The 26749-nt window shown below is 41.0% G+C and overlaps 1 protein-coding gene across 1 annotated transcript in view; it reads right to left on the minus strand.

Moving 5' to 3' along the window:
* LOC115317762 (endothelin-converting enzyme 1-like) overlaps positions 1-26749 on the minus strand; it is a 92704-nt gene that overhangs the window by 14895 nt on the left and 51060 nt on the right. The window contains exons 8-15 of the mRNA XM_040217923.1: positions 25248-25473; positions 18974-19072; positions 18842-18919; positions 11904-12016; positions 11743-11801; positions 11054-11105; positions 8241-8312; positions 3726-3853 (exon numbers count right to left, since the gene is read on the minus strand). Of these exons, the coding sequence (XP_040073857.1) occupies positions 3726-3853; positions 8241-8312; positions 11054-11105; positions 11743-11801; positions 11904-12016; positions 18842-18919; positions 18974-19072; positions 25248-25473 (827 nt within the window). The remainder of the gene's footprint in view (positions 1-3725; positions 3854-8240; positions 8313-11053; positions 11106-11742; positions 11802-11903; positions 12017-18841; positions 18920-18973; positions 19073-25247; positions 25474-26749) is intronic.

Consider the following 26749-nt stretch of genomic DNA (forward strand, 5'->3'; position numbering starts at 1 on the left):
GACGTAGTTTGCAACATAAAACTGCCGCAAGTACGCGCCTTCGAAATCGCTTGCGGATGCTTGTTCCGGTGTTTTCCGGCGTTTAACTTTTTTTTCTCTCATACTCATTCTTCCGCTTCTTTAAGTAATATATGTTATTTCTCATTCCCGCAAATCACATGGTCTATGCCTTCCTCTTTCCCCAAGGGGCGTGTCTGTTTCAGTCGATGTTGCCAAGGTAATGGAAGAATCGCGCACACAACCCCTTTAAATTACGAAGAAATGCTGTGTCGGAAACAATTTTTTTCAAGAAAGGTTTCACTTATGTATTGTTTTAGGAAAGAAAGAGAGAGCAATGAACAATAAACACATTTGTTCTGCTTTTGGGTGTTCTGATCAATTCGGAAAGGCTATTTCAAAAAAGACAGAATGACCGGTTAAATATATTGGTTGTCATATATGATGATAACGTCATGATACAATATAAAAATGAACGTTCGCCGAGCGCATTTGTACTTCTAATAAAATTATTTTCCTATCTCAACCAAATTTATCGTGCGTATGCTCCAGGATACGTCGAATGCAACTATCAAGGCTTGTTTAGAATGTATTTTTTTTTATTTCTTAAAAATGTAAAAAAGTGAAGTGTATTTTTTTGTAATTTTCGAATATTTTTACATAAAAGAGAAACAGCACGTATTGTTTTGTGGATCATTGCACTCAGGCGTTTAAAAGAAGCAAATTATTTTGTTTTACAATGGTCTTTTAAGCGTTTTGCTGCGCCTCAGGTGTGCGCAAGAACATGGTCTTTGCAAGTGCATTGCAGCCAGAACATTAAAAAAACGAGGTTTATCACACCTAACTCAAGATTTATATAAAGAAACACACATTTAGATTTATGAACTGACAATTTAATCACGTTATCGTTAATAACATTATTTTTCGTTTCGTCCTAAGAAAGTGTACTTATTCGATAGGGGTGATTATACTGGCCTATCGAATAACCTAAGTTCATATTTTCCGGCTTTCGAAGAATTAAGCGTATCGGGTGACGTGCATTTATTGTGGAACATTTTTAAAACGAGATTATCAACCCTTGTTGAAACTTTCGTTCCATCTAGAATTCTTTCGTCCAAGCGACGTCGTGACAAACCATGGTTTAATTCTGAATTGCGCAAATTAACAAATAAAAATAAACGTGCCCTGAAACAATACCGCACACGCCATGACTCTGCATCTTACAGAAAATTAATTGAGATAGGAGCTGCCCTCAAGCATGCGATAACTTCGTCCCGAGCAAATTACTTCGCGACGCTAAATACTAAGCTTAAACAGAACCCGAAGGAGTTATGGAAGTTCATTCGATCAAATCGTAAGGATACCGTGGGCGTCGCACCTTTGAGTGTCAGTGGTGACATTGTCACCGATGACAACTTAAAGGCTGTCACTTTTAATAACTACTTTAGGTCTGTATTTTCGGATGTCATTACGTGTGATTATGATCATTCCGAAGTAACGGTTAACCCTGTGGTTCGCATGTCTGAAATTTATTTTGACGTGCATGGTATTTCTAAGCTTTTAACCAAAATAAGGCAAGGTTCAGCGTCTGGTCCCGATGATATCCCGAACACTGTTTTAAAGTCCGGTGCTGATGTTATCTCCCGTTACTTGACCATTATATTTACAGTGTCTTTGGAGACTGGTGTATACCACATGACTGGAAAACTGCAAATGTTGTCCCGATTCACAAGCCTGGTCCCAAAAATCTAGTCGTTAATTACGGGCCAATTTCTCTTACGAGTGAATCTTGTATAGTCATGGAACACGTGATTTACACCAGTCTCATGAGTCACCTTGCCTAAATTAATTTTTTTACTCCAGCTCAGCATGGCTTCCGTTCTCGTTTATCCTGCACTACTCAGTTAACTGAATTCTATCATGACTTGGCATTGTCATTCGATAGGGCAAAACAGGTCGACTGCATATTTTTAGATTTTAATAAGGCCTTTGATGTGGTTCCACATGCTCTCCTCATGTTTAAGTTTCGGAAACTGAACATTGATTCCAAAATTTTTTTTTGGATAGGTGACTATTAAGTTACAGGAAACAGTCTGTAGTAATTAATGGGATTCGGTCCCCGTCAGTCCAAGTTACATCTGGTGTCCCACAGGGATCGGTACTCGGACCTCTCCTGTTTTTAATTTTCATTAATGATCAGGTCGAAAAAGTTTCTTCTAAAATAAGATTATATGCCGATGATTGCGTTTTGTACGCAGATGTTTCATGTAATGCTGACGCCCTTGCTCTTCAAAGTGATTTGGATAGGATTGAAGCTTGGTGTTTTCAATGGCGTATGTCTTTGAATATATCGAAATGTGTCTATATCAGGTTCACAAGAAAAACTAATTTCTCCCCATCTTCATACACCATTGGTGGATTGCCCCTCTACCTTTTAAATGAAACTAAATATTTAGGAGTTATTTTTTCGTCAAATTTAAGTTGGAATAAACATGTTGACCATATAACCGCCAAGGCTAGTCGATCGCTAGGTTTCATTAAACGTAATTTTAGATTGGCCTCCTCGTCACTGAAAGAAACCTTATATTTTTCACTTGTTAGATCAGTTCTTGATTATGCGTGTACAATCTGGGACCCCTATAGGTTCAACTTGGAGGAGCAGATTGAAAAAAATACAGAACCGTGCTGCAAGGTTTGTTACGGGAAATTATGATTTAGAAAAGTGTAACTGAACTGAAGTCATCGCTGGACTGGAGGCCGCTGAGGCACAGATGCCAGTGCCTTCGTCTAAAACTTCCGCATAACATCTTCCACAATAATACTGGTATATCTAAATCAACACATCTTCTAGAACCTGCTTATGTGTCTTTAAGGGTTGACAATTCAAAAAAGATCCGTCCATATAAGTGCAGAACTGATGTTTTTAAATTCTCTTTTTTTCCACGGTCTGTTGAGGATTGGAATAAGCTTCCTAATGACTTTGTAGAAACTTTGATGACAGAGCTGTTCTTTGAGAAAATTCAATCAATTGTTTAAAATTTCATATGGTTTAGTCTTTATAAGTCTAGTAGTGTTTTCTTCTTTTTTTTGTGTGTATAACGATGTATATTTTGCATGTTATTTTTGTGCCCCCCCTACTGTAATGCCTTTTAGGCGATGTAGGTACTCTAATAAATAAATAAATAAATAATAAAAAAAATTCACCTTGCGTGTGTCCTCTAAAACGGTTTCACCTAGCTAGATTGTACAATGCCTTTTCAATTGGTGAACATGTTTGCGTATAGGCTACTCTATGCACACAAGGAAACCTGTATGCATATAAGTCCTTTGTGAATGCAGGTCCTTTACGTATATGGAGAAACCAGCTTATATACCGGCTCTGTGTCCCCATAACATGAGAGTTAAGTTGGTGTATTTAGACAAAGTTCCCTGACTTTAGTGTAAATTTCAGTGTGTCATATCTATTCCAAATAAAATTTGAACTCCAATATATATGTAAGAAACTCTGCTTGATAAAATTTTTAAATACTACATTATAAAATAATAGATAAATAAATACAAAACTATGATTTAAAACGTAATAGTATATAAGAAATGGACGAAATTATTAAGACACTGCGAGTTTTCGAGCGTGTTTTTGAAAACCTGAAAATGTACCGAGTTATAATTTACTGTTGTAACACATTCACTAATATGTAGAATAATGGTAAGGAATGTTTGGACGTCACTTACAGTCATGTTGACTTCTTTTACAGGTACGTTGTACATCTGTACAAAACATTCAGATCTGTTTAGGTACTCCTTTTGTGCGGCGTCTGTCCACCAGTTCCTCAGCTTTCCATCAGCATCATATTGGCTTCCTGGTGGCATAACAGGCAACATTACCTATATAAGTATATGTCAGAATTTACATTTTCTAAACGCAGATATGAAGCAAAAAGTGCGAATCAGGTTGTACATAGGCGGTGATAGTGTTAATGCAGTGCTGAGATAGGAAGTTCGCGGGGAAGGGGGGGCATTTAATAGTAAAGAGTTTTGATAACATGTGTCCGATCAATCCCATGCAAGTGTTTTCCCATGCCATTTCATCCTGTGCGTTTTCGAATGCTTTTTTACAGATTTCCTCTTAAACACGACCTAGAAACTTTGCTTTCATTGTCATTACCGTATGGCTTTGATATCTGTTTGTTCTGCACGTTGTATATTTACGTGTGTGTTTTATATCAAGACTCAGTTCGCGCTGAAGCACGCGTAATTCAGTTATATCATTGCTAAATTCTCGTTATATTTCCGGAGCCTCTTGGCGCGATATGAACGTGACAGACCGAACAAAAGCCGAGAGAGTGCAAGCATGACGGCGCAGGCCACCGCATTTCGGCTTTCAATAAATGGTGTCACTATGACTCGGCTTCTCCTTCTGGAAAAGCGGTGAGGCAGAAGGCAAGTTTTCTTGCCTTTCTTTTAGGGCAGAGTCAAGCAACGTCAAAATAAACTATCGAAAAGCGTTGGAAATCATAGACGACAAGATATACCGGCACATGCACGAAAACTGAATTGTGCAAGCTTGTTGAGAACCAAATTTCCCATGGGGTCTTCTGGGCATACCTCTGCAAATCTCAGTCATGACGGCCCTCCCTCACCCTCACTCCCTCTCTTCTTTACACGCGGAGTGAGGGTGAGCGAGTTTCTGAACCCCGAAAATTCATGAGTGTGAGGGTGTGTGAGGATCGTGAGTTCGCGAGAGGTGTGAGGGCCATAAGGGCTGTGAGGACCGTGATTGCGTAAGGGGTATGAGTGCGTGAGGAGCATGGGTGCGCGAGGACAGTGAGGACCGTGAGTGCGTGAGGGATGTGGGGCTAGTGAGTGCGCGATGGGGATGAGTGCATGGGGGCGTGAGGACCCGGAGGGGTGTGAGGCTAGCGAGTGCGTGGGGGGCGTGAGGGCGGTGAGCGCGCGAGGGTCAGGAGTGCGTGAGGGTCGTGAGGAATATGAGTGTATGAGGGGTGTGATCGCCGTGAGGGCAGTGAGGAGCATCAGTTAGTAAGGGATCCGAGCTCGAATGAAGCGCGTGCGTTTTCGTGTGTGGTTTGTGTGAGATTATGACTTCTCTGTGAGTCGATATTTCACTTGAAGGCATAGATAATTTGTGAGGAGTCGAGCGGGTATTGTGACCTCTCGCGGCATATCCTGGGAAATGGGGTCGACGCTCGCCTCGCAATAATTTCGCCGCGCGGATGCTTGGTGCGGTTTGATAATTGGGTGACGGGTGAGAAAGAAGAAGTTAGTGTGAGCCAAGGCTCGCTGCTCGGCGCCGTTTGATAGTGCGGTTTGCGCAGCTAGAGTTAGGTTGGCCGTTTTCTTCGTTACTTTTCGGAGTAAACACGAAACTGAGTCGGAATGGTCGGGAGCTCGCTCGAGCGCCGCTCCAGACAGCGAGGCACCGGTGGCGACGTTTTGCTAGTTGGCGGCATACCTAGACAAACCAAACTCAAGAGTGCCCTCACTCACCCTCATCTTCACAGGTGAGGTGAGGGTGAGTTAGTCACTGAACCTTGAAAATTCTTGAGTGTGAGGGCGAGTGAGGAATTTGAGGGGTGTGAGGGCGTGAGGGCCGTAAAAGCTGTGAGTGCGTGAGGGTGAGTGGAGGGCTGAAAGTGAGTGTGACTGTGGAGGGTGAGTGTGAGTTAGGGGCTTAGGTTGAGTGTAGATGTTAGGGTGGTGGTGGGTGAGGGGCTGAGGCGAGTGTGGCATTGAGGGTGAGGGTGAGCGAAGGCAGCCTAAAATGCCGACGTCTGCTTACAGGACGTTCAACATCCTCCGGCCGAAAAAAGATGCTTGAAAAAGAGACAGGTAGTCCAGGAGCAAAACATCGTGGTAACCACGTTCGCCTTTGGAGCGCATCGACAGGGCGTAGATGAACTTAGCAAATGCCGACAAGCAGCGGGAGGACCTTAGAAAGGTCATGTCCGGTAGCAGCTTGTTCTTTACGACACTAAGTTGTCCCTAGTCCTCCCTTGATTCGACTGCCTTATTTGATGCGCGCCAGTGTAGAGTATGAACTGCAATCTTTTTATCGAGTGTTCTTTTTTCATTGAAATAAAGAGTACTTAATACATAGCTTTATCTTTCTGATTCACACGAGCAAGGGATAATGCAACATGAAAGTCTCTTTATAGTACAGTGGCGCTATTGACGGTGCTCAGTTGGAAATGGAGACCGGCTGAAGGGCAAACAAATATATGTTATTACGATTTTTCACCTATTTTGAGGTTGTTTTACTAACCGAGGGTGATGCGATTGGTGTGCTTTTTTGTCCCACAAGAATGAGCAAATTTCGGCGCTTATATGGATAATTTGTACAATCTTTTCTTCACCTCTAGTTTCTTCTTCTCGGTTACGCGAAGTGTCTGCGGTATCGTTGAAATCACCATTTCAGGATTGCGATATTTCGAGGAAGAGTTTAGTGAAGTGAAATGCCGCTTAATTTCAATACGTTCTCAAAATTGATTTGATTATCTTTTGAGGGAAAGAGTAAAATAATAGTATAAAATTGGAAGATGTTGGGATATAGAGACTTGAATACGAACACGGCTTCGGGAAGGAAGCACGACGAGTGGTCGTGACGCGAAAGAAAAAGACAGACAGAACCTGGAACAATTCTGGGTTTTCAATGAATGGTTCCATCATCACACGGGCTCCGTGCTGGAGGGGACATTGTACAAAATGTCAAAATGAGAATAGACAGCAGAGTTTGCCTATCTAAAATACTCTACTTAAGCTACTGTATTTCGAATATGTTTTGATGTATCTTGGTTTCTTGCAAATACTTTTGATCGAAAGTAATTGATACTGTATTTTAATTACATTTCTGTGTATCTGGTATTCATTATTCACGTATATTTTTGACATTCCGCCATGTTCCGAGTGTTTCGGTCTGAAGTGGCGTGGGCATGGCGCGAGCAAAATTTAACAATATTTCGAGCAACCAAATCCCGTTGCTAACTTTGATAAGCTACGGTGACCTAGATCGAGCTCGTGAAGGCATCGCTTTTGCGCCGATTTTGACTCATATTTTAACCTAAAGTTCGTACAATGAAGTTTTTCCCCTCGCCTTCTCAAGGGCACTTTTTTGTTTCCTAGAGTCCCCCCCCCCCCCCCCCACCACAAAAAAAGGTCGTCATACAAAAGGGGTGGTTTTATTGAAGTAAAGATTGCCACACTGAGGCGCACAACGGAAAACAGCCCACGCGAACAATACACAATTCAGTACCAAGGAAATTATAAATAGAAGAAAATGAGAAGTAAACACCCAAAAACGCGTTATTTTTTGCTTGTTCTTTATTTGATTTTGCTAGAATAAAACGTCGAGGTTTTTTTTTTTCATTAGTTTTGCATTTATTGTTTTCGCGAACACTGTCTGTTAGTGAACGCGATCAGCAGAGAACGGAACAGCAAACAAATTACGAGCAGAATGGCCTCTAAAAATACCAACATAGCGTCCCCTTAAACGCAGCCTACTTGAAGAAGGTGCGACCAGTGACCTCGCTCTTATGTGGACTCTTCGTTCTCTATTGACTAAATTCCGTATCTCAAGTTCGTTTCTTTTAGAACTCGCCATAAACATAATATAAATTGTAGTTGAACGATGTGTATAAGGAGCACCGCACGACGTTATATTCCGCGATGCCACTATGCTGAAGCGACCACTTTTTTTTATTACCCTAGAAATGTTTGGCAACATGTATCAGGAATATCCTGCTCCTTATAGTTTGGCGGCACAAAAAAAAAACTAAAATGTTTTTTTTTTCGTGCTGTTACGTGCTAATAAACTATTCCGGTAAACCAAATTTGCGCAACTGTGCAATCGTGTTTGTCACTGACGTCGATACAAATTATGCAATAAAATCTTAAAAAAGTAGTGTAATTACATTCGTAAGTATTTGTATTCTACTCAGTTCAAGTAACTTGAGTGGTATTTTAGATGTTTTATGAAAAATGTATTTGTAAATTAACTCGAATAATTTTATAGAGTATTTTGCCCAAAACTGGTAGACAGCTGCATCTAACTCTAAATATGATCAGTGGCTTCGCTAAGTAAATTGTAAACAATGAGCTATTACAATTCAATGCACTATCAATAAATTAATTATTCTGTTCACAGGAAAATCTAGTTTCTCAAAAGGTTAAAAGGCGCGAACAGAACTAAACTGCACTTCAAAGTCCCAAACTATGTCAAGGTATACTTACCGGAGTTATCAAAAGCATGAGAAATTTCATGGCCTATATCCGCTCCAATTGCTCCCATATTGATTGATCTGAAAAAATAAAGCTTTAGATGCAAGCCTAGAAGCACGTGTTAACTTTCTACACAATGATTTGGAACATAAAACGCCATATGAAGGGTTTCGCATTTTAGGTTTTTACTTGTTTTCAATTCCGCATACTTTTTTGTTTCTCATCTAAAATAAGAACAGTTTTCCGGCTTTCTTGGGTGATTCGTGCCGTTCCTTTGTTCAACTCATAACCACATACGTATAGTTTTCCTTTTGCTTGCCATGTTTTAGGACTGGGCGATTTTTAACAAATGGCTTTGTTGCGCACCGTGAAGCATTACTGAGAGTAAAGCACGAGTGGTACGAGGAGTTTAAACATGGCCGTAAATCAATCAGTGACCAGCAACAACCCGGCCGTGCTAGGACGACATGATCGTTTCCGATCACGGATTGATGTCTGCCCAGTTATAAACACGTCAACGCACTCATAGGTACTTCTCTCGTTAATGCAGGCATTTTCACGCTGTTGAGGCATAATTTTGTGAATTATTTGAGGTTTCACGCCTTCCGATCACCAAAATTGGATGACGCTCGCTGCTCCTCAACGTTGCAAACATTTAGGGACGCCGCCATTTCGTATATGCTACCGTTCCTACTAACCACGTCGCGCTATCTACTGGAAAATATCACCTTCTCTAAGAATGTAACTTCCCAAGGGGTTCAAACGCCTACAGTGCTTTTTTAATAAAACATTGTTAACTTACTCTTACTTTTTGAAACATCCTCGTATATCTCCGCATAAAACGTTCCGACAAGTCTCAAAATAGCAACCTATGTACTAAGGAAATTAAAGTAAAGACGCAGGCGAGCTGGTGACGAATCATTGTAGAAAAACCCATAGACAAGGAGCTAAAAGAACAGAACAATACCATCTCAAAACCAACACAGCAAGGATTTAATTAGACACAGTCGTTCTTCTTCTCTTCGTATCCCCTGGTCATCAGCAAGCGCCTCGTTTGAACGCATCAAGCAGAAGGACACGTGCACGTCTACAGTCTTAAGCGTCCGGTGAATACATAACCACTAGACCAACAAAAACGTGGTGACTCATCGTCAAAAACAAACCATTAGCTCTCTTTTGAAATCCTTGTTGTGCTGGTGTCAGACGGTGTTGTTCTGTCCTTTTAACTCCTTGTCTTTGGGTTTTTCTACTATGAGCCTATGTGCGTTTCGCGCACCAGCAGAGTTTCTTTCAGCAGGAATTAGACAAGCATAGGCTTATTATCGAAGCTTTGACTGCCAGGATGAGGCTTGCTAGAATGATACCTTTCAAAAGAATTAAAACATGTGGGGTAGTAGAAAACAATGTCATATATATTATACCAAATGAGCTCTTCATAATCGTGGTATATAGGGTGACCCAAGGGACCAGGCTCGATCTAAAATCGACCGTAAAAATTGATGCCTGCACGTAGCAATCTACGCTTTTCCTCAAAGGTGTATCTGACAGGTCGTTTTTTCTTGTAAAATTACAAAGCGTAGCTCTCTTTCTGTAAAATATAGGGCCAAGAAACTACGACGGCCGGCGACGCGGACGACCAAGTCCAGTAGCCGGGTGTGTTTGGCGTTCGTATTAATATATGGCGTCAGAAGCAGCCTTCGAAGGTGCAGCCGACCAGCGAAAGAAAGCAGACGACAGGCAGACGAAATCCGTTGACAGCGAAAGCGCCGTCTAGCTTATGCAGACGTTTTTTGTACTTTAGGTTTTGCTTTTAATGTCCGCATTCATTTTTTAACCAAAGCTACATTTAAAAGGATTATGTTCATTTTAATAAACCATGGTGGTGACGAGCCGTCGCAATAACAAGGTAGCGCCATCTATCAATACGGAGGCCAAACACACCTCGCTGCTTGATTTAGTCGTCTGCGTGGTCGCCCGCCGTACATCTTGTCAAGTTTCTTGACAGTTTTTTTTTACAGAAAAAGAGCTGCGCTTTGTAATTTTACAAAAAACACCGACCTGTAAAATACACCTTTGATGAAACGTTTTGATTGGTACGTGGAAGCGTCGATTTTTGCGGTCCATTTTTGATCGAGCCTGGTGACTTGTGTCACCCTATGCATCTCGCATTACAGGGAGAGGACTCATTCTTGTCAAGCTCGCTGTAGGAGAAGAATAAATTTTAGAGAAATCACCCAGCACTACGGTCTCCATTTGCAAGAAACATTTTGCATTACACAACTCACTGAGCGCTGCCACATTTCTCGCCTGAACTGTATTTAGAATAAATAAAACGAGCTCGCAACTTGCCCAACTCGGGAGTATAGAAATTGTTTTTGTTATAAATAATATGGGGCTTTCCATAAGTAAATAAATTTATTTTCAAGTGATATTGTTATTGCAACTAATGTAGATAATTTGCGGGAAATCATACCACACAGCTCAATCTTGATTAACAAGATTGGTAATTCTGTTTTCATACATTTTTGTTCTGTTTAATTTTAATTTGTTTGCTACATTGAAGAATTGTTTCCAAGAACCCGTTTCGTCTATAATATTTTTCATCCCAAGGGCCGTAAGAAAAAAAGAAAGACAAGAAAATTACAATTATTCCTATACAGGGCAGCCTCGCTAATTATTTTATTTAATTTTAAATAGTCGACATTGGTCGACAGCTCTCATTAAGGGCGCTTTCGAGACGTTTGGTGAAGAGCAAAGCCTACTTTAATTTCAAAAGAAGCCTTTCGATAACAAATTCCATTGAATTCATGACGCCACTTACGAAGGAATATCGTCTTGAAGAAATGGCGGCTGAAGTATTCCAGCAGAGAAAGCTGAAACATAGGTTGTATGCGTCATTTTAGTAATAATCCCAAACTATATATGAAGCTCTAGATAAGTATACTTGCTAATAAACAGTGTAATATACAGCAACATATTTACATGCATTGTTTAAAACAATACAAGTAAATTATGCATGGAATCAATTTGGGAGTTCATGAAAACCGCTTATTAGAACGTGGTTTTATTCACTAATATAATTACTACATCCCTTTAATTTTCATGAATTAATAACTGTACTAGGCTTGAGTTTTACTGAATGAAGTCGATTAAATACATGACGTGAGACATTCTTGCACTCGATGTGGTCGCTATAAAAATACCTTTTAACTCTTAAAACTAAGACCAGTAAGAGTAGTATTTTTAAAATTTTGAGAAATTAAATCACCTCCCAGAACAATTCAGTGCTCACGCAAGAGTAAAAAATATATTGAGATACAAATATGCTACATTGCAATACAAATGACAAATGGTGGTGATAGCTCTATCACTTGCACGTCAATGGATAAAAATACAAAAGATTGCTTAGCTGACATTTTCTTTTCACATCTGAAAATTTCTAAAATTTTCACCAGTTTGGTTAATGTCTGGAATTTCTAAAGTATGATTTTAAAGAAAGGTTGTACTTACTGATATCGTTTACCAGTCCATTGTAATACGCGCCCACTTCTGCCGGACTAGGGTGCCACCTGTAGAAAGTTTCATGAAGAAAGTGGAACGTTATTGCGTAAGTGACGCCTATGTAAAACAAACAATGGACCAAAACTAGCGTGTATAATACCAATACTCACTGATCTTCCCTCTTATATGGTTGACGTAAATTTTGAAGGTATTTAATGAAGTGATTTTGCTTCAGACTGTGCAATACGTTCACAAATGAGTCGTTCAAGGAAAGGTTAGGCACCTTTAAGAAAACACGTAAATATTTAGTATATCTCGAATATTTTTTCTCAAAACGAATACAGTTTTCCGTCGGTGCGTCTTAGACAACGGTGCGACCTATATGCTCTCTGTTTCAAGATGTATTGACCTAAGCTGCATAAATATTTAACGGGGGTGACATTTCTCGTTAGATTGGTCGACGGGTTTATTAAGTTGCTCTCGCTTGCGCAGATATTACGATCAAAGTACATATATGCGGACTTTTCGTGGAAGTCGCGGATATCGTCAAAGCCATTAGCTTACAGTTTTTTAAAAGGAGATTACCTTGGCTTGTATAAATATATTGAAACTTTCGACTGTTCTAACGTTCTCGCCATGTCTGGTGTCGATCGTGCTACCGAGACTCTAACGACAATTGTAAAAGATGCCATCAACACTTTTGTACCGAAGCGTTCAACAAAGCCATCCAAATATCCTGAATGGTTTTCCAGGGATTTAAAATGTTATTTGGTCAAGAAAGAACATTTCCACCGTCTTTATAAAAAATGCGGCTCTTCACTTATGTACACCAAATTCAGTTTATTTCGGGCCTTGGCGAAGAAACTGTTCAAGCGCGATAAACGCATGCATCTTGACAGCGTAGAAAATAGCTTGTTTCGCCGCCCGAAGACTATCTGGAAGTTCACGAAGCAACATACACGTGACGTTAGTCCTATCATCTGCTTACGTGCCTGTTCAGATAACGCCCCGGGTTATGTTTCATCACCTCATGAAGTTGCAGATGTTTTCGCTGATTATTTTGCCAAATGTTTTTCTGACAATCAGCAATCCGTTCTACCGGAGGATAAGGAGCTGATTTGTCACGATTTTTTGAGTTCTATAAGAGTGGACTCTCTTGATATTGCCGAGGCGATAAGAAAGTTAAAAACGAAGTTTTCTTCTGGTGTAGATGGTGTACCAGGTTTTGTTATCAAAGGTTGCGGTCAGCTGTTCATTCCTATTTTGAAGCACATTTTTAAAATGTCACTCAGTTCAGGCGTTTTCCCTTCGCTCTGGAAAAAAGTAGTTGTTGTTCCTATCTTAAAAGGCGGTGACGCATCTGTAGTTGCGAACTACCGTCCAGTTTCTCTGCTTTGTGCTTTTTCCAAGGTTTTTGAGATTGTTGTGCATAGCAGGATGACTTTTTATTTCCGTCAAAAAATAACGCCCTTGCAGCACGGTTTTTTAAAGGGTAGGTCTGTGGAAACAAATTTGTGTACCTTTTTAGATTACTGTGTGCCGTTTGTTTTAAACAGAGAACAAGTAGATGCAATATACTTTGATTTGTCAAAAGCCTTCGATAAAGTGAGTCACGTGTTGCTTCTGTCCAAGTTGCATCTGTATGGTGTCCGTACAGAATTGTGTAACTGGTTTAAGAGTTATTTGTCTTTTCGATCAAATAGTGTTCGGGTCGCTGACAGTTATTCCAAAGAGTTTTTTCAATATCAGGCGTGCCCCAGGGTTCAATTTTGGGTCCTCTACTGTTTTCAATTTTTATAAATGATATAGCGTCATGTGTAAAGAACTTTGAACTGCTTTTGTTTGCTGACGATATCAAGTTGTTTAAGAGTGTTCACTGTCATTTAGATTGTGATCTGATACAACATGATGTGTCTAATATAGCACAGTGGTGTAAACAAAATCAGTTATTTCTTAATCCTTTAAAAACAAAAGTGATATCTTTGTGCAGACGCCGCGCGATCATAAATAACACTTATCATCTTGAGGGAAATCCGATTGAACGAGTGTCAATTGTAAGGGATCTTGGTGTGTTCATTGACTGCGGATTAACTTTTAAAAATCATGTCTCTTTTGTTGTCAGCTCTGCAATGAAAGTTCTAGGAGTTATATCGCGTTTGACCAAGCATTTTAAAAAGCCCCATTGTTCAGTACATCTTTTTCAATCCTTAGTGGTTTCAAGGCTTGAGTTTGCTTCTGTGATTTGGAATTCAATTTCTGTGACACAGGCTTTGATCATAGAACGTATGCAAAAAGATTTGTTCGAATTGTCTATGATAGATGGATTGGACGACGCGTGTATTATGACTATGAATGCTTACTGAATAGATTTTCGCTGAAGCTTTTATCACACAGAAGAACAGTCCTTGACTTGGTATTCCTGCATAAGATCATTAATGGTGCCATTGATTCTTCATGGCTTATTAGTAAAATCTATTTCCATGTTCCTTTCCGTGCGTCGAGACAGCTCACCTGTTTTGATATTTGCTCACCATGCCGTGTGTCACCTCTTTCTCGTTTACAGACATTGTATAACAGCATTGTGCCACCTCAAGTTGACATCACCACACCCCTGCCTGCGTTTCGCTGTCAGTTGGACGAACTTTTCGTCACTTCATAGCGCGTCAGTGTATATGCAAATCTATTTCTTTTTAATGAGTAGGAATTTTGTTTAAGAGTTTTTATTGTACGAGTTGGTGTACCTAAGAGAAGGCCGCTCGGCCGTTTTAGGGCACCCGAAAAATAAAGATTATTATTATATTAAAATTTTCAAAGCAGTTTCGCTGCGCCGACTGTACAAACATATAGGTGCGACTTATACAAATTCGCAACTTATATGTATTAAATTGTTTTCTTCAAACATACTTATTAAGAGGTGCGACATGCACAAAACTTCGAAAAATGCGGTATTCACTTGTTGCTTATAAAATAATAATACTTGTAGTTTATTTTGCCTTCCGTTTTCAAGGCGATACAGGGAGAACATAAAGTTTTCCCTTGATTGAGATAAATCCAATCCCAAAAGAACCATTGTAGATAGAAACACGGCGTTGTGACGTTACATTGACTGACTCATCAAGTTTTTTACTTGTTTTGTTACAGACGTCTCTGCAATCACCTATCTTATTGTGGCGACTATAAAGAAGAAAGCGCCGTGTTTTTTTAGCGTGAACAAAAGACAGGTATTAGACAGTAATAAAGAGGACAACAAATACGTTCCTTTCATGCCTTGCGATTGTAACTAACGTTTTGCCAAGAAATCCTAAGCGTTATGTTAAGTAGCACAATAATGAATTGAACTAGTTTTTTTTCGCTGTTTTTACCTCTTTAAAAGCTATGATAAGCTTCTTCCTGGCTGAAAAGGCTGCTGAAGGCACTAGCCCGGAGAAAGGAAAGTCTAGTTGCCATTTTGAATTACCATGAAACTAATGTTTTGCATTTTGCCGTACAATTTATTATTTGTTTAGGATTTATATTTGAAATATAAAATATTCTTAAAATTTCTTTCAGATTTATACTATGTGCTGCGTAAGTTAAACTCGAGGGTACTGGCGCACCGCCAAGTAGAGGGTTTTAACAGCAATAGGTGTTCGCAGATGACTAAGTCCAAAGTCAACGGCGTACGGGTTCGCAGGCGACCGAGTAAGCGATGCACCTAACTTGAATTACCCTCTCCCGCTAGGCGCTGTTATACTTCGTTTCAATATAAGTTCTCAAAACTGGAACGCTACGGCCCCTTCCCCTTGACTAAATAGACCTTTTCCTCACACCGGCGGCACCAGGCGGTGGCTGCACGAACTAAAAATCGAAGAAGTGACCTACCTGCGCCACCAATCGATAATGGAAGCTACGCTACCAGTTTCTTCGCTCTCTTAGCTGCGGCGCGTGCCCAACGCGATTTTAATGAGGGGCATACGTGGCGTCCACCTAAACGTCGTGTTTTTCTTTCCATCCGCTCTCTTTTTTTGTTTAACGCAATTATATATTACGTGTTCTACTCGCTGATCCACAGCCTACTTCCGAATTTCCTCGATTTTTCGTGCCGACTTCCGCCGCTTGGCATCGGGCGCTCGCGCGTGCGCAGAACGCTTCTCGGAAAGGGTCGATTTGGCAGTGCTGTCGAATTCACGGACGGGTAAAAGAGGAAAGCCACTTTTGTTCGAATTTGAGTGGCAGGCTTATCTTCTAGGCAGAGAATGATAGCGACGTCTGTGACATACAGAAGAAGGTTCGGGGTAAGAAGGGATCAACTTACTCCTTGCCCTTGTCTCAAACTGCTTGAGTTACGCTCTGGCCGCTGTACGTTTTGTAAGCGCTGTCACGTGCTTCGCCTCGGTGGCTCTGATTGGCTCCAAAACGCCCGAGCGTTCTCTCTTTACAAGTGTAAGGTGAAACGAAGTATTCGAAACGCGAACACCCTGGTAGACGGCAGGGCTATGGTTCCAAGATAGCACAAGAGACGGGGATAGATTTGACAAAATATTCCGTTTGCCTGCTTGTTAACGCTGGTGAGTGCGCTTACTTTTTTATTTGTTTTGAAAATGCGAAGCGGTCAAGGCAGTCACATATCATCGATGACAGATATCTTGACAAGCGTTAGGAACAAGAGCATGTTGACGTTTAAAAGTTCCGGAAATTCTGCAGATTTTGCGAAGCTTTGTGGAGGGCGAGCACGTTTTGGGCGCGGTTCACGTCATTATAAGAGGCAAAATACTTTTGAGGGTTATGAATATATTTGAGTGTTTGCGCTGCGCTTGGACACCAGTGCTATAAAAATTGAGGGATAAAGGGTGATCGCCAAGGTCCGGAACAGCAGCATTTGCAGTATTGATGTCTCTGTGGTGAGGTTCCTAACTCACTGGCACGCCGTCGCTGTTTTAGTTCGTTGCAACATGTGATCAACCTGCGTCATGGTTACAGCGTGACCTCAGGCTACAGTACGGCGCGACATTACAAGGGGAAGCTCGCACTGCACCATTGAAGAATGATTTTAAGCGCACGCCAGAAGCTTTGCCGTGAACACAGTAGCCTGCGGTAGCACTATGCTAAATCTACACTTGAACGCCATCGGCATGTATGGAAGTTTTATTTCATACTCTTTTAAAATAAATGTTCAAATGTAGCGGATACTACACCTGTGTACCGTGTTACTCGCAGCATCGCGACCCGACTCGCCAAAGGCGCCCGTTTTAAGCACTCGTTCGAACGGCTGGTTCAACTTGTTCGTTTCATTATTTTTGTCCACCTCAACCGCTTTTCTTAATTTTTTAAGTCCTCATTAATTGTTTTTCTTAAACTATTCTTACTTTTACCTTCCGTTGTTTTTCTGTGTGCTTCTTATTTTTTCTTCATTTCGTATAATTTTTAATATAATTTAGTCAATTTTTATCATTGCATTCTTTCCTTTTTCATAATTTTCATTCATCATATTCCACGCTTCCTTCTCATATTTCTATATAAATTACCAGTTGTGAGTAGCGCTTGTTTTGTCCCTTTTATGTTCTTGTCCTCATCCGCTATTGTATATATGATGGCTAACCCAGACGCGGGTAAAGATGCCGCGAGCATTTCTTTCCTTGCCTTTGTGATTAAGCGAAAGCAAGTACGCATACTCTGTTATATTCTATTTCTTATAGAAAACGGTCATGCTCCTTGTTACGGCATTACAGCACACAAAGTGCGAGCCCATTCCCGATGTCTATTGCTAGAGATACCGATGCGCAAGCAGTTCTCTTTCACTTTCGTGAAGAATAGCATTTTCGTAGATCGCGCGCAAGGGCTTTGTTCTACTCACAGGAGCTTTTGTCTTCACGTTGCGGACGGATTGAGCTGGCGTCCGCAGGACCCAAAATTCGCAATTTACAAAACAAAGTCCTTAGGAAATTAGGCATCCTGGTTTCTTTGAGCTACGCTGTTGCGAAGTTGAACACAATAATTTATATTTTAACGCACTCGTTTTTTCTGTTAAAACAGCATTTTTCAGAAACATTCCGGCCAGATCCATCCACTAACAGCAGCGCCAAGGCCGACAGTCCCTTCTTCCGTCTCCACCGCCGTACCCGCTCCTCTGGTTCCTCCTTCGTCCGCGTGAGGGCGAGTGGCGGAATGGAGTTGCGAAATAGCAGGCATATCAGAGAGTGCGTCGTCTGCTCGCCGTTCTCATAGAGAGAAGGCGCTACAAGGTACACGCATTGCTTACTCGATTGCCGCCAAACATGTCCGCCGTTGACTTCAGCAAGGTTCTTGGTCTGACGTCTTACAAGGAGAGAACAACGCCTTCAAACTTCAAAAGGTAAAATACGCAGCGTTAATACACACTCGGAAAACGAATTTTCGATGCGGAGGCGTTTCGTTAATTCTACAGTGTAAAAAGATACTGTGGCTACACTATATGTATCCTACAGTGAACGGCTCTCTTACGCGCCCAATGAGCATAGCAGGGTGATTTAATTGATTAACTCTTTGGCGAATGGAAGCAAAGACAAAAATGAAATATTTATATTGATGTGGTAGCCTAATTGAGGCGGTGAATGAAACTGCGGTTTTAAAGGGTAAGATGTTTGATAGAAAATTATTTAAGTGCTACATAGTGGGATGCCTCAAAATCTCATTTGAGTGTTTTTTTCAATCGTGTTTTGGCCTCTTTGTGGTAAAACATAACATTAGACTGATAATATTTTATAAATTATTACGGAATATTTGTAAATAAAAAAGGTATCCTAATGGCTTCTAGTTTTCTTTTTTTACAAAACTGAAGATTTGCTACACAGAGAATATTTATCTAAATTCCGTATTGCTCTACCAAACAACCCTCTCCTTTCCCCCTACAATTTGGTAGAAATTAAATCAAATCGCCCAATATATATTGGGCAAGCCGTAGTTATCCATTATTCTATAATTTGCTAAATATGATTTGTTAATCCAATATGATGAGTACGGTAGTTGCTCATTATTAATGTTTATAACACCACAATTTGCCAAGATAACTAGTGAAAACATTTATAAGACACAAGGAGTTTCTACCCACAGTAAAAAAAGGTTAAACTGTAATGTTAGTAATGCCACTTACATATTCATAAAGTTGATCAAGATGCGTGTCATTGAGAATCCAGTAAGGATAACCGATTTTACGAATCATTTTTTGAAGCTGAAATTAATGACATTATTACTAGATTATCAAAATATTAATAGATTTCGGTACCTTGTTTAATGCCTCCTCACGAGTACTGCAATCCATCCATGTATTATTTTGAAGCATTTCTTGAAAAGTACTGTTAACGGCATCCACTAAGTGGTTCACCTGGTAGAGAAAGAAATGAGTAACACTCTTCAAGGTGTACTCACCACTATTTCGTCAGATAAAGTTTGTCCTGTGCATTTTATATATTCGACTTACTTTTTTGTGCAAATTTCAAGGGAAGAAAAAACAGAATGTACAGTTTCTATTACGGCAGAGTTGTTCACTTTATATTCATTAACTCCACGTTTCAGCCATTGTTTATAATAGGTGACCAACAACTTAGGTTTTCGTTCTTATATTTTCGGAGAGAATAAATAATTATGCACTGCTCAAGCGTTTCTCACGAGGAACAGCAAGGTTCATATAAGATTTAGTACCGGAGAATATAACAATATAAAAGTAAGTATTTTCTAATGAACATAGTTGAATTTACACAATGATTGACGGAGACCGGTGTAAAAGGATGCCTCATGTAGCTTTACCAGCCTCCGTTACCAGTGCACTTCAGAAACATCGAGCACTCATTATACGAACTGCGAATAGACGTGTTAAAGGTTACGACTCTTCGAGGCTGATGCAATAGTAGGGATTCTTCGCTAGAACCAAGAAAGTCAATAAGCTACTGCGCTTTGAAAAGCGAGACCAAAAATATCTAGGTGGCTCAGCAAACAGCTTTCATCAACAAGAAACCTTTTACAACTGAAGCGAGCTTGACCGCTCGAGGTTGTGAAGACAATTTCATTCGACTCTTAGGGGTTGAAACATAAGCAATTTAATACCTTATCACATGCTCATAAAACAAAAAGAAAAATGGCTAAAAAAACATGTGTTTTGTCTAAGGCTCGTCAAAATATTATGCGCCGGAGAAAATCACCCATCTGCAATAAGTCCTTATTTCGAATTACCTTTGTTCACGTTCCGCCCTTTGAAAAGCACGGCGAAGGAACCCAAGTCCGCACCTGATCTCGCTGCAATGTCGTAGCCTTCCAGAGAACAAAGCCCGTCTGCTATGGTCATTGATCTCTATGCAGTGTTGCACGCGTTCCTCAAAAAAGGAACGAAAGGTCGTTCCTCACTCCTTCTGATTTTTGGAACTCGTTTACGTTACAAGTTCTATATGTGAAAAAAAAAACTCGCTCCCATTACACTTCAAAAATTAAACATATCGTTACATATACGTTACATTTGTATATTTATGACTACCCTATTTAATTAAATTGAGTAAAGCTTTTTTTATCTATCCCATCAAATGGGAGCATACAAATTTGAGTTACGTGATGGAAGGTCACCAGGCGAAAAAACACACGCGGAAGCAGGGTTTCATTTGCTGATATATTGACCTTTACCAATCTCAGCCTGCAACCATATACATGTTTGAGGTGGGGGATTCAGACGAACTGAATGTACTGTCACCCCCCCCCCCCCTCCCCCCGTTGCACGAGCGTTTCACATCTCACGCGTTTCAATCTAAGAAAATCCCCGTTCGAACTTAACAACAGTTGCTTGTCGATGTTGCTCTCGTAAGACGAGCTAGTGAAGAACAGGGTAGGGTCTATGGAAGGTCAGTCTTGAAAGCTACAAGTCCTTCTTCGTAAAGGTTGGATTTGTTTCTCAGACTAAAGGCGGGGGACTAGGGGAGAATAAATAGAGGTTACTTTTTGTGTATATTTTCATTTACCATGTTCGGGATACAGGGGTGTGTTTGTTGTTTGGTAACCTGTTCTTTTGTTGTAACTGTAGGTCTCATTGTGGAAGTTCAGCAATGGGTGTAGTCGGCCTAAAATTTATGATGTACGAGGATTTGTGGAAGCAAAGAAAGTAGTTGAGTTTGAAACTTTCCTCTTTTTGTGCCTTTTCTTTCGACTAAAAGTTTCGCTTTTTGTACCGTAGTCTCGGCCACTGAAAAAAGAATCGATGTCCACTAGCTCTTTTGCACCCGACCGTTACCAAGCGAGGACGATACAAAATAAACACTACGATAAGTAACAAAAACGTTAACGATATGCTGCTCTTCGTGTTGTCAAGGCTCTGGTCTTGTGACCTTTGCGTCTGTTTTCACATGACCCACGGATCGTGACCATAGTGACTGTCTATGATTGACCGAGATAGAGCGACTGAAGGTGGAAGACCGGTGGCCGCATTTGCGGAGGAGCGATCAGCGACCCTGCAAATCGTAGTAGAGATCAGTGGCTATAGTCACCGAATTTCTTTAGATGTGCACTCGAACTCAGCGTCTGAAGCCTGCTACACCCGTGCCATCTTGCGAATTCCATCAACGCAGCAACGCAAGCTTAAACTCCAAGCCAGGCTCCCGAGCAGATCGCGCTGGCCGCGTTCACCCCTCGTTTCGCCTGGGGAAACATTAATACAACCAAAGGCCCGAGCATGCACCAACTCTCGTTGGAACTGCCAAGAGTTCGCCACGCGACCTGCCGTCGGCGTCATCCTCCACAATAGATCGTCGAATATTGGCTTGCGTTGTCGCGTGTTACACCCGTTCACCATTAAGATGAGACGGCAGCTAAAGCTACAAGCGCTATCTAGCCCACGCTCCTGGCTTTGGGAAGTGCATTTCACACGCGAGTGCTTGGACTGCGGGAGATAGTTTGAAAGCGGCGACCTCGTAATCCCGCGCTCGTGGCAGTGACTACAGTCTCGGCTTGAAGTTGAACGCAGCATAGCAAACGATATTCGGAAATTGGCACCTGCCGTGACTGGCTTCACACTCCGCGTTCGCGCGTTCTTTCCTAAAGAAGACGATTCGTTGCCATGGTGAAGGTGCTATGACAGACGGAATTGATCGTGCGGGAGGAATGGGCGGGGTGGCGAAATCAGGCGCGCACTTGGGCGCTTTCGCCGTACTTTTTGATGGGCGGAGCGTGAATTAAAGTCTTCGACATAAGGTTTTATTGCAGATGGCCGATTTTACCCAGTGCCTAATATCGTGATGAGCGTTACCTGAAGCATAGGTTTTTAGCTCACAATTGAGACGAGGTTTTGTTTACTGCAACTCGGTGCTAAACTACCAATGTGCCGAAGCACGCACTTGCAGATTTTTAAACATGCTCTTTTTTCCAGGTACATTGCGAGAATACAAGTTGTATTGACGAATCGTCGAACAATTTTCTATGCTGGGGGATGAACATAGGTGGCATGTGCTCATATTAAGTTATCGTTTGAACCATTGAGCGATGTTTTTGTAATTCCTGTAAATGGAGCGTTACAAAAATAATGCGTTAACAACAGTGCCTCGTTAATAATAACGTGCTACTTTTTCAGTTACATGCTAATTTACTTCTTAGATATAGAAAAGACTGCCGAGTAAAGTATTTTTGTTAGTACTTTACGCTATCATGTAACAAACTATGTTACTCAGTGCATTTAAATAAGATTTAAATGCGAAAGCATCAACTGTCTTATGAAGCGGAGCGGGCGTTTTCCGTAAATTCGAGAAACGGCCTAAAAATTCCCTGTGCGTAAGAACCGCGAAAAAAATGGCAAAGAAATTCTCGCCGCGGAAAGGCTATTGAAATGGCTCCCACGCGCCTGAATGGCTGTAACGGATTGGCCCCACCAGATTGGATGCGGCCCGCGCGTTGCGGCGCCACTCTGTAGAGCCCGGCCGGCCGGCCTCCGCAGAGGCTGCTCGGCCGGCCTCTGCGGAGGATACCAGGGCACGCAGCTACGCATACGTAGGCTTTCGCATTCCTACATGTAAGAGGTCTTAAGTGTCCTCCTGTAATTTTATATTCTTTCAACAAAAAAAGAAATTTATTCGCGTTCTGTATTTTAAGTTATAATGGTAAATACTTTTTGTTTTTTTCTGTGGCATTATTTCAAAATCCTTCACAGAGATTAATCAAAAAGACACAATCTATTCAGAATTAAAGAATATATATGCTACAAATCTGATACAAAAATAAAATAAGCGCTATGAAATTACTCTCTAACTCTTTAATTGTCGAAGTTCGCATCCGTGGCTTACCGCCGCCGAATGGTACTGAAATTAGAAGACAGTCAAAAGTGCACGTTCGATAGAGTTGGAGGTGACACATTTCGAAGACGAGAACATATCTCAGTAACGCCTTAATTTTTGACAATCTAACGGAAAGCGCTAATTCGTTACTTATTTTCTGTAACAAGCACGACACTGTTTTTTCCCACAATATAAAAAAAATGTACCAAGACTCGACCAGAGTGCCGAATCGTGAGGTATTAACCCTTAGTTTCCCAATCTGCATTTAAAGGCACACACCATGTACACCATTTGAAATACTGTATGCCGGCGAGCTCCCACTCTTAAACAGAAAATACAGTGCGCTATAATATGTAATTTTGTTTGATTTATTACTCTGACACAAGCAAACGCTTTAAGTTTAAAAAAAAATAAAAACAAAAAACAAATAACGCACGTCGTGTTTTGCCTTGGCCAAAATATCCGGAGTGTGTAGTTTCTTGTACTCTGGCAATAGCTCGTTTAGTCCTTTTAAAACTAGATGTGCATAGTCCCTAAACACATGGGCATACCTGTTGCCATGCCCCGAGTGAAAACTTTTAATTTGTTCAAACTACGAGCTCGAATTAGGTTCGCTAGTCATGCGCAATACTGACCTCGATTGTCACAAAGTATTTTGCGTTGGAGAAATACAGAGACATATTTTGTTGCCTTTTTTTGCTTTATGGTTGAAAAGTTGGATTTAAAAAAAGATAATTCCAGAACTTCTTACATTTTGCGGTAACCGACCTCAACTTATAGGATTGCTTGCATTTTACAAACAAGTGAAGATACCACGACAAGTGACTATGACGAAGAATGGGTTTCCTCTCGAAAGAGAGCCAGGACCGAGAGTGCGCCTTTATCAGAAGATTCGTTGTCTGTAGCAGAGAAACGGCACCTATATTCCAACTGGCTGCAAAAACTTCCTCATGGAGATTTCTTTAGATAGAATAAATTAATGGCTTTGAAAATAAAATTCCGTACATTTCTGTCTGGGTGGGAATTGAACCCGGGCCTCCGGAGTGGGAGACGAACAAGCTTCCCATACACCAGGGCGGTTCCACGGTTCCTGCTGACTAAAGGTGTGCCCAGTGCATCCGTAAGCAGTTTTAAGTGTCTCTGCCGATTCCGTTTTATGCGTAGGAAATATTTAGAAAAAGGCAAGCACGAGAGAAGTTGAACGGAACAAGGCACAGTCGAAACTGAATGAAATTCCTTGGGAGTTTTGTCCCTGTACCGCTCTAAGCATAACTCGGAGTTAATATATGCTGGGAAAGCAAGGCATGTGTTAAAAGATGGTAATTATCATTCCAGGTTTAGTTTAAAATAAAAGCTTGACTGCATTCGGATCAACGCACATTTTAACCGCGATTCGATGATTGACCAGAAAAGCTGTAGACATTTTGTGCATCAGTCTTGGGGACAGTATACATCGAGAGATAAAAAGCAACACATGAACAGTTGAACATGGAAACTCGCACAACAAGTGTGCTGTTCTGTTGCTCATTAACTTTAATTTACTTGCCACCAAGACTCTATAATACTGACTGTGAGATAGTTTAGTTACGTTTTATTAGTATTATCATACATGTATTATTGTACCTATTCCCGTAAAACGTATACTCGCAGTTTCTAATTTTTATTTCCATCACATTTTTGGCAACGTTCTCATAACGTTGTTGGTTGAGAAGGTTGAGAAACGTTAAATTTAAGTGTTTTTTTTTAAATTATGCTGATGTTTTAGATTACGTTCCGATAATGTTACCTTTCTAACGTGGCAGTTACATTCTTTTATGTGAGTTAACGTTGCGCCACATTAGCCACAACCCAGTGACGTTTGGGCAACATTCTCCGTTACGAGGAGGTTGTTTCTTTGTAGCAATTCGTCATATAGCACTGCCAGATTTTTACTAACGTGTAGGATTTTATCAAAACAATTAATTCTAAAGGAGATTTCACCTATGTTTTTTTTACTAATAATAAATTGAAATCCAAGTTTGCCGCATTATATGCAGACATATTTTATTTATTACGGCAAGTAAGAATATACGTTAACAAATATTTTGACTGATGTATGGGGCACACGTTAAAAAATGTGTCGTGACTTAGACTTCATATAGTTAATACATTTTCAGCTTTACAATACAAGATAGTTTTACTTGAAATAAAAACAATTGTCACATGTCAAGCGCATCGTTCACGGAAGGCATTGGGAGGAATTTTGAAAAGTTGGCTTACAGTGTGTATAGCGTTGGGCTCAAAATGTTTATCCACATAAAGACGAATTAGGGCATGTTTCAATACGCCTGATATTTCCGAGAGGCACGTCTTCCAACGCGGTGTGACTGTTTCTACTCCAAATGCCTCTTCGTCAAATTCAGATACTAACTGACCAAACTTCTTGGACGACACAGATCCATGTGTCCGAATTTGTGTCCAGTATAGGTAATTATACAGCGTAGATCTGCGAGAAAAATAAACAGGCGCACATAAACATTTAATTATATTTGTAGTCTGGTATCAATTTTTACTCAGCACAGCACTTTTATGACTGATCGTTTACTGCCAGACACTCTGCAAACGACAAGGATTAGCACGACTATGCCATGAATGAATGATTAGAGCCACCAATTGAGCTGCGCTTAGTCTATCGGCACTCCGCTCCGCGACATTGTTGTGGGCGCCGCCATTTTGGTGCTTGTTTAAACCAGACACAACTGCTGATCACCATGATTTAAAAGTGCGACTTCGTCAGCATTAGATTCGGTGTTAGGAAGCTCATGTAATATTGCTTTGCTTTGTCGCGAACCGTTTAAACATTTGCAAAAAACGGAAAAGCGTTTCCTGTGATTTCAGGTAAAGTTTGAGATAACTGGCAACCATAATTTTAAGCCACAATATGGCGAAGTGTCGTTACCCTGGAGCGTAGCTTATTTAGTGGCACTCGATAGTGTATTGTTCAAATCTGCTGTTCTTATTTAGTGGCACTCGATGGTATATGCTTCAAATCTGCTGTTCAGGTGTTCGTGCCGGGCGTAAGTCTGAGGTCCGTACGTGTTCTTTTTAAATTTGATCATCCGGAACTCGCGCTTGTTAGACGCATACTAAAGTATACCCCAGTTCGTTCACCCTTGCTCAGTCTTTAACTACGACTGTCACGTCCGTTTGGGGAAGAGGAAGAAGAAGACCATGTGAATTGTGGGATTAGCAGAAGTGTTGGTATCATAAAAAAGATAAATGTTAACCGTCGGAAAAGAAAGAGACAATTATCCCGAGAGAAAGTACGACAAGGAAATGCCTGTATGCGTCTCAGCGCTAATTAATGCTCGGTAAGGACATAGGAACCTGAGGTGAAGCTCGGCTCACGAGTCCTCCGTGGCACGTCCTCGTGGAGGTGGTTGCCTTCGCCTCGGTGGTTAGTGGTCGTAGCGCAAACCTCGCAAGGAGCTGCGCATGGCAGCCCCACCTGTTGGAGTCCGGCAAAGGTTCCGTCGACCGGACCGCGGGACTCAGTGCTTCGCTGACAGCGGCAGCAGTTGAGCGATATACAGGCCGATCGGCGCGGTCCGTGCTGAGCTTCGAATTGCCCGTTCTGTCGCATGCTCCCCATTCAGCCCTCTTCGCAATCTTTTTCGTTTTCAATCGCGGCCGCGGCGGAATCATTTGAAGGAGGATCTTGACATTTCCCCCTACTTTTAAAAGCTACATTTCATGAAGATTTCTGCACATGACGACGCCGT

This window comes from Ixodes scapularis, unplaced genomic scaffold (assembly GCF_016920785.2).
Source record: "Ixodes scapularis isolate PalLabHiFi unplaced genomic scaffold, ASM1692078v2 PGA_scaffold1__304_contigs__length_218370807, whole genome shotgun sequence".
NCBI classification, from domain to species: Eukaryota; Metazoa; Arthropoda; class Arachnida; order Ixodida; family Ixodidae; genus Ixodes; species Ixodes scapularis.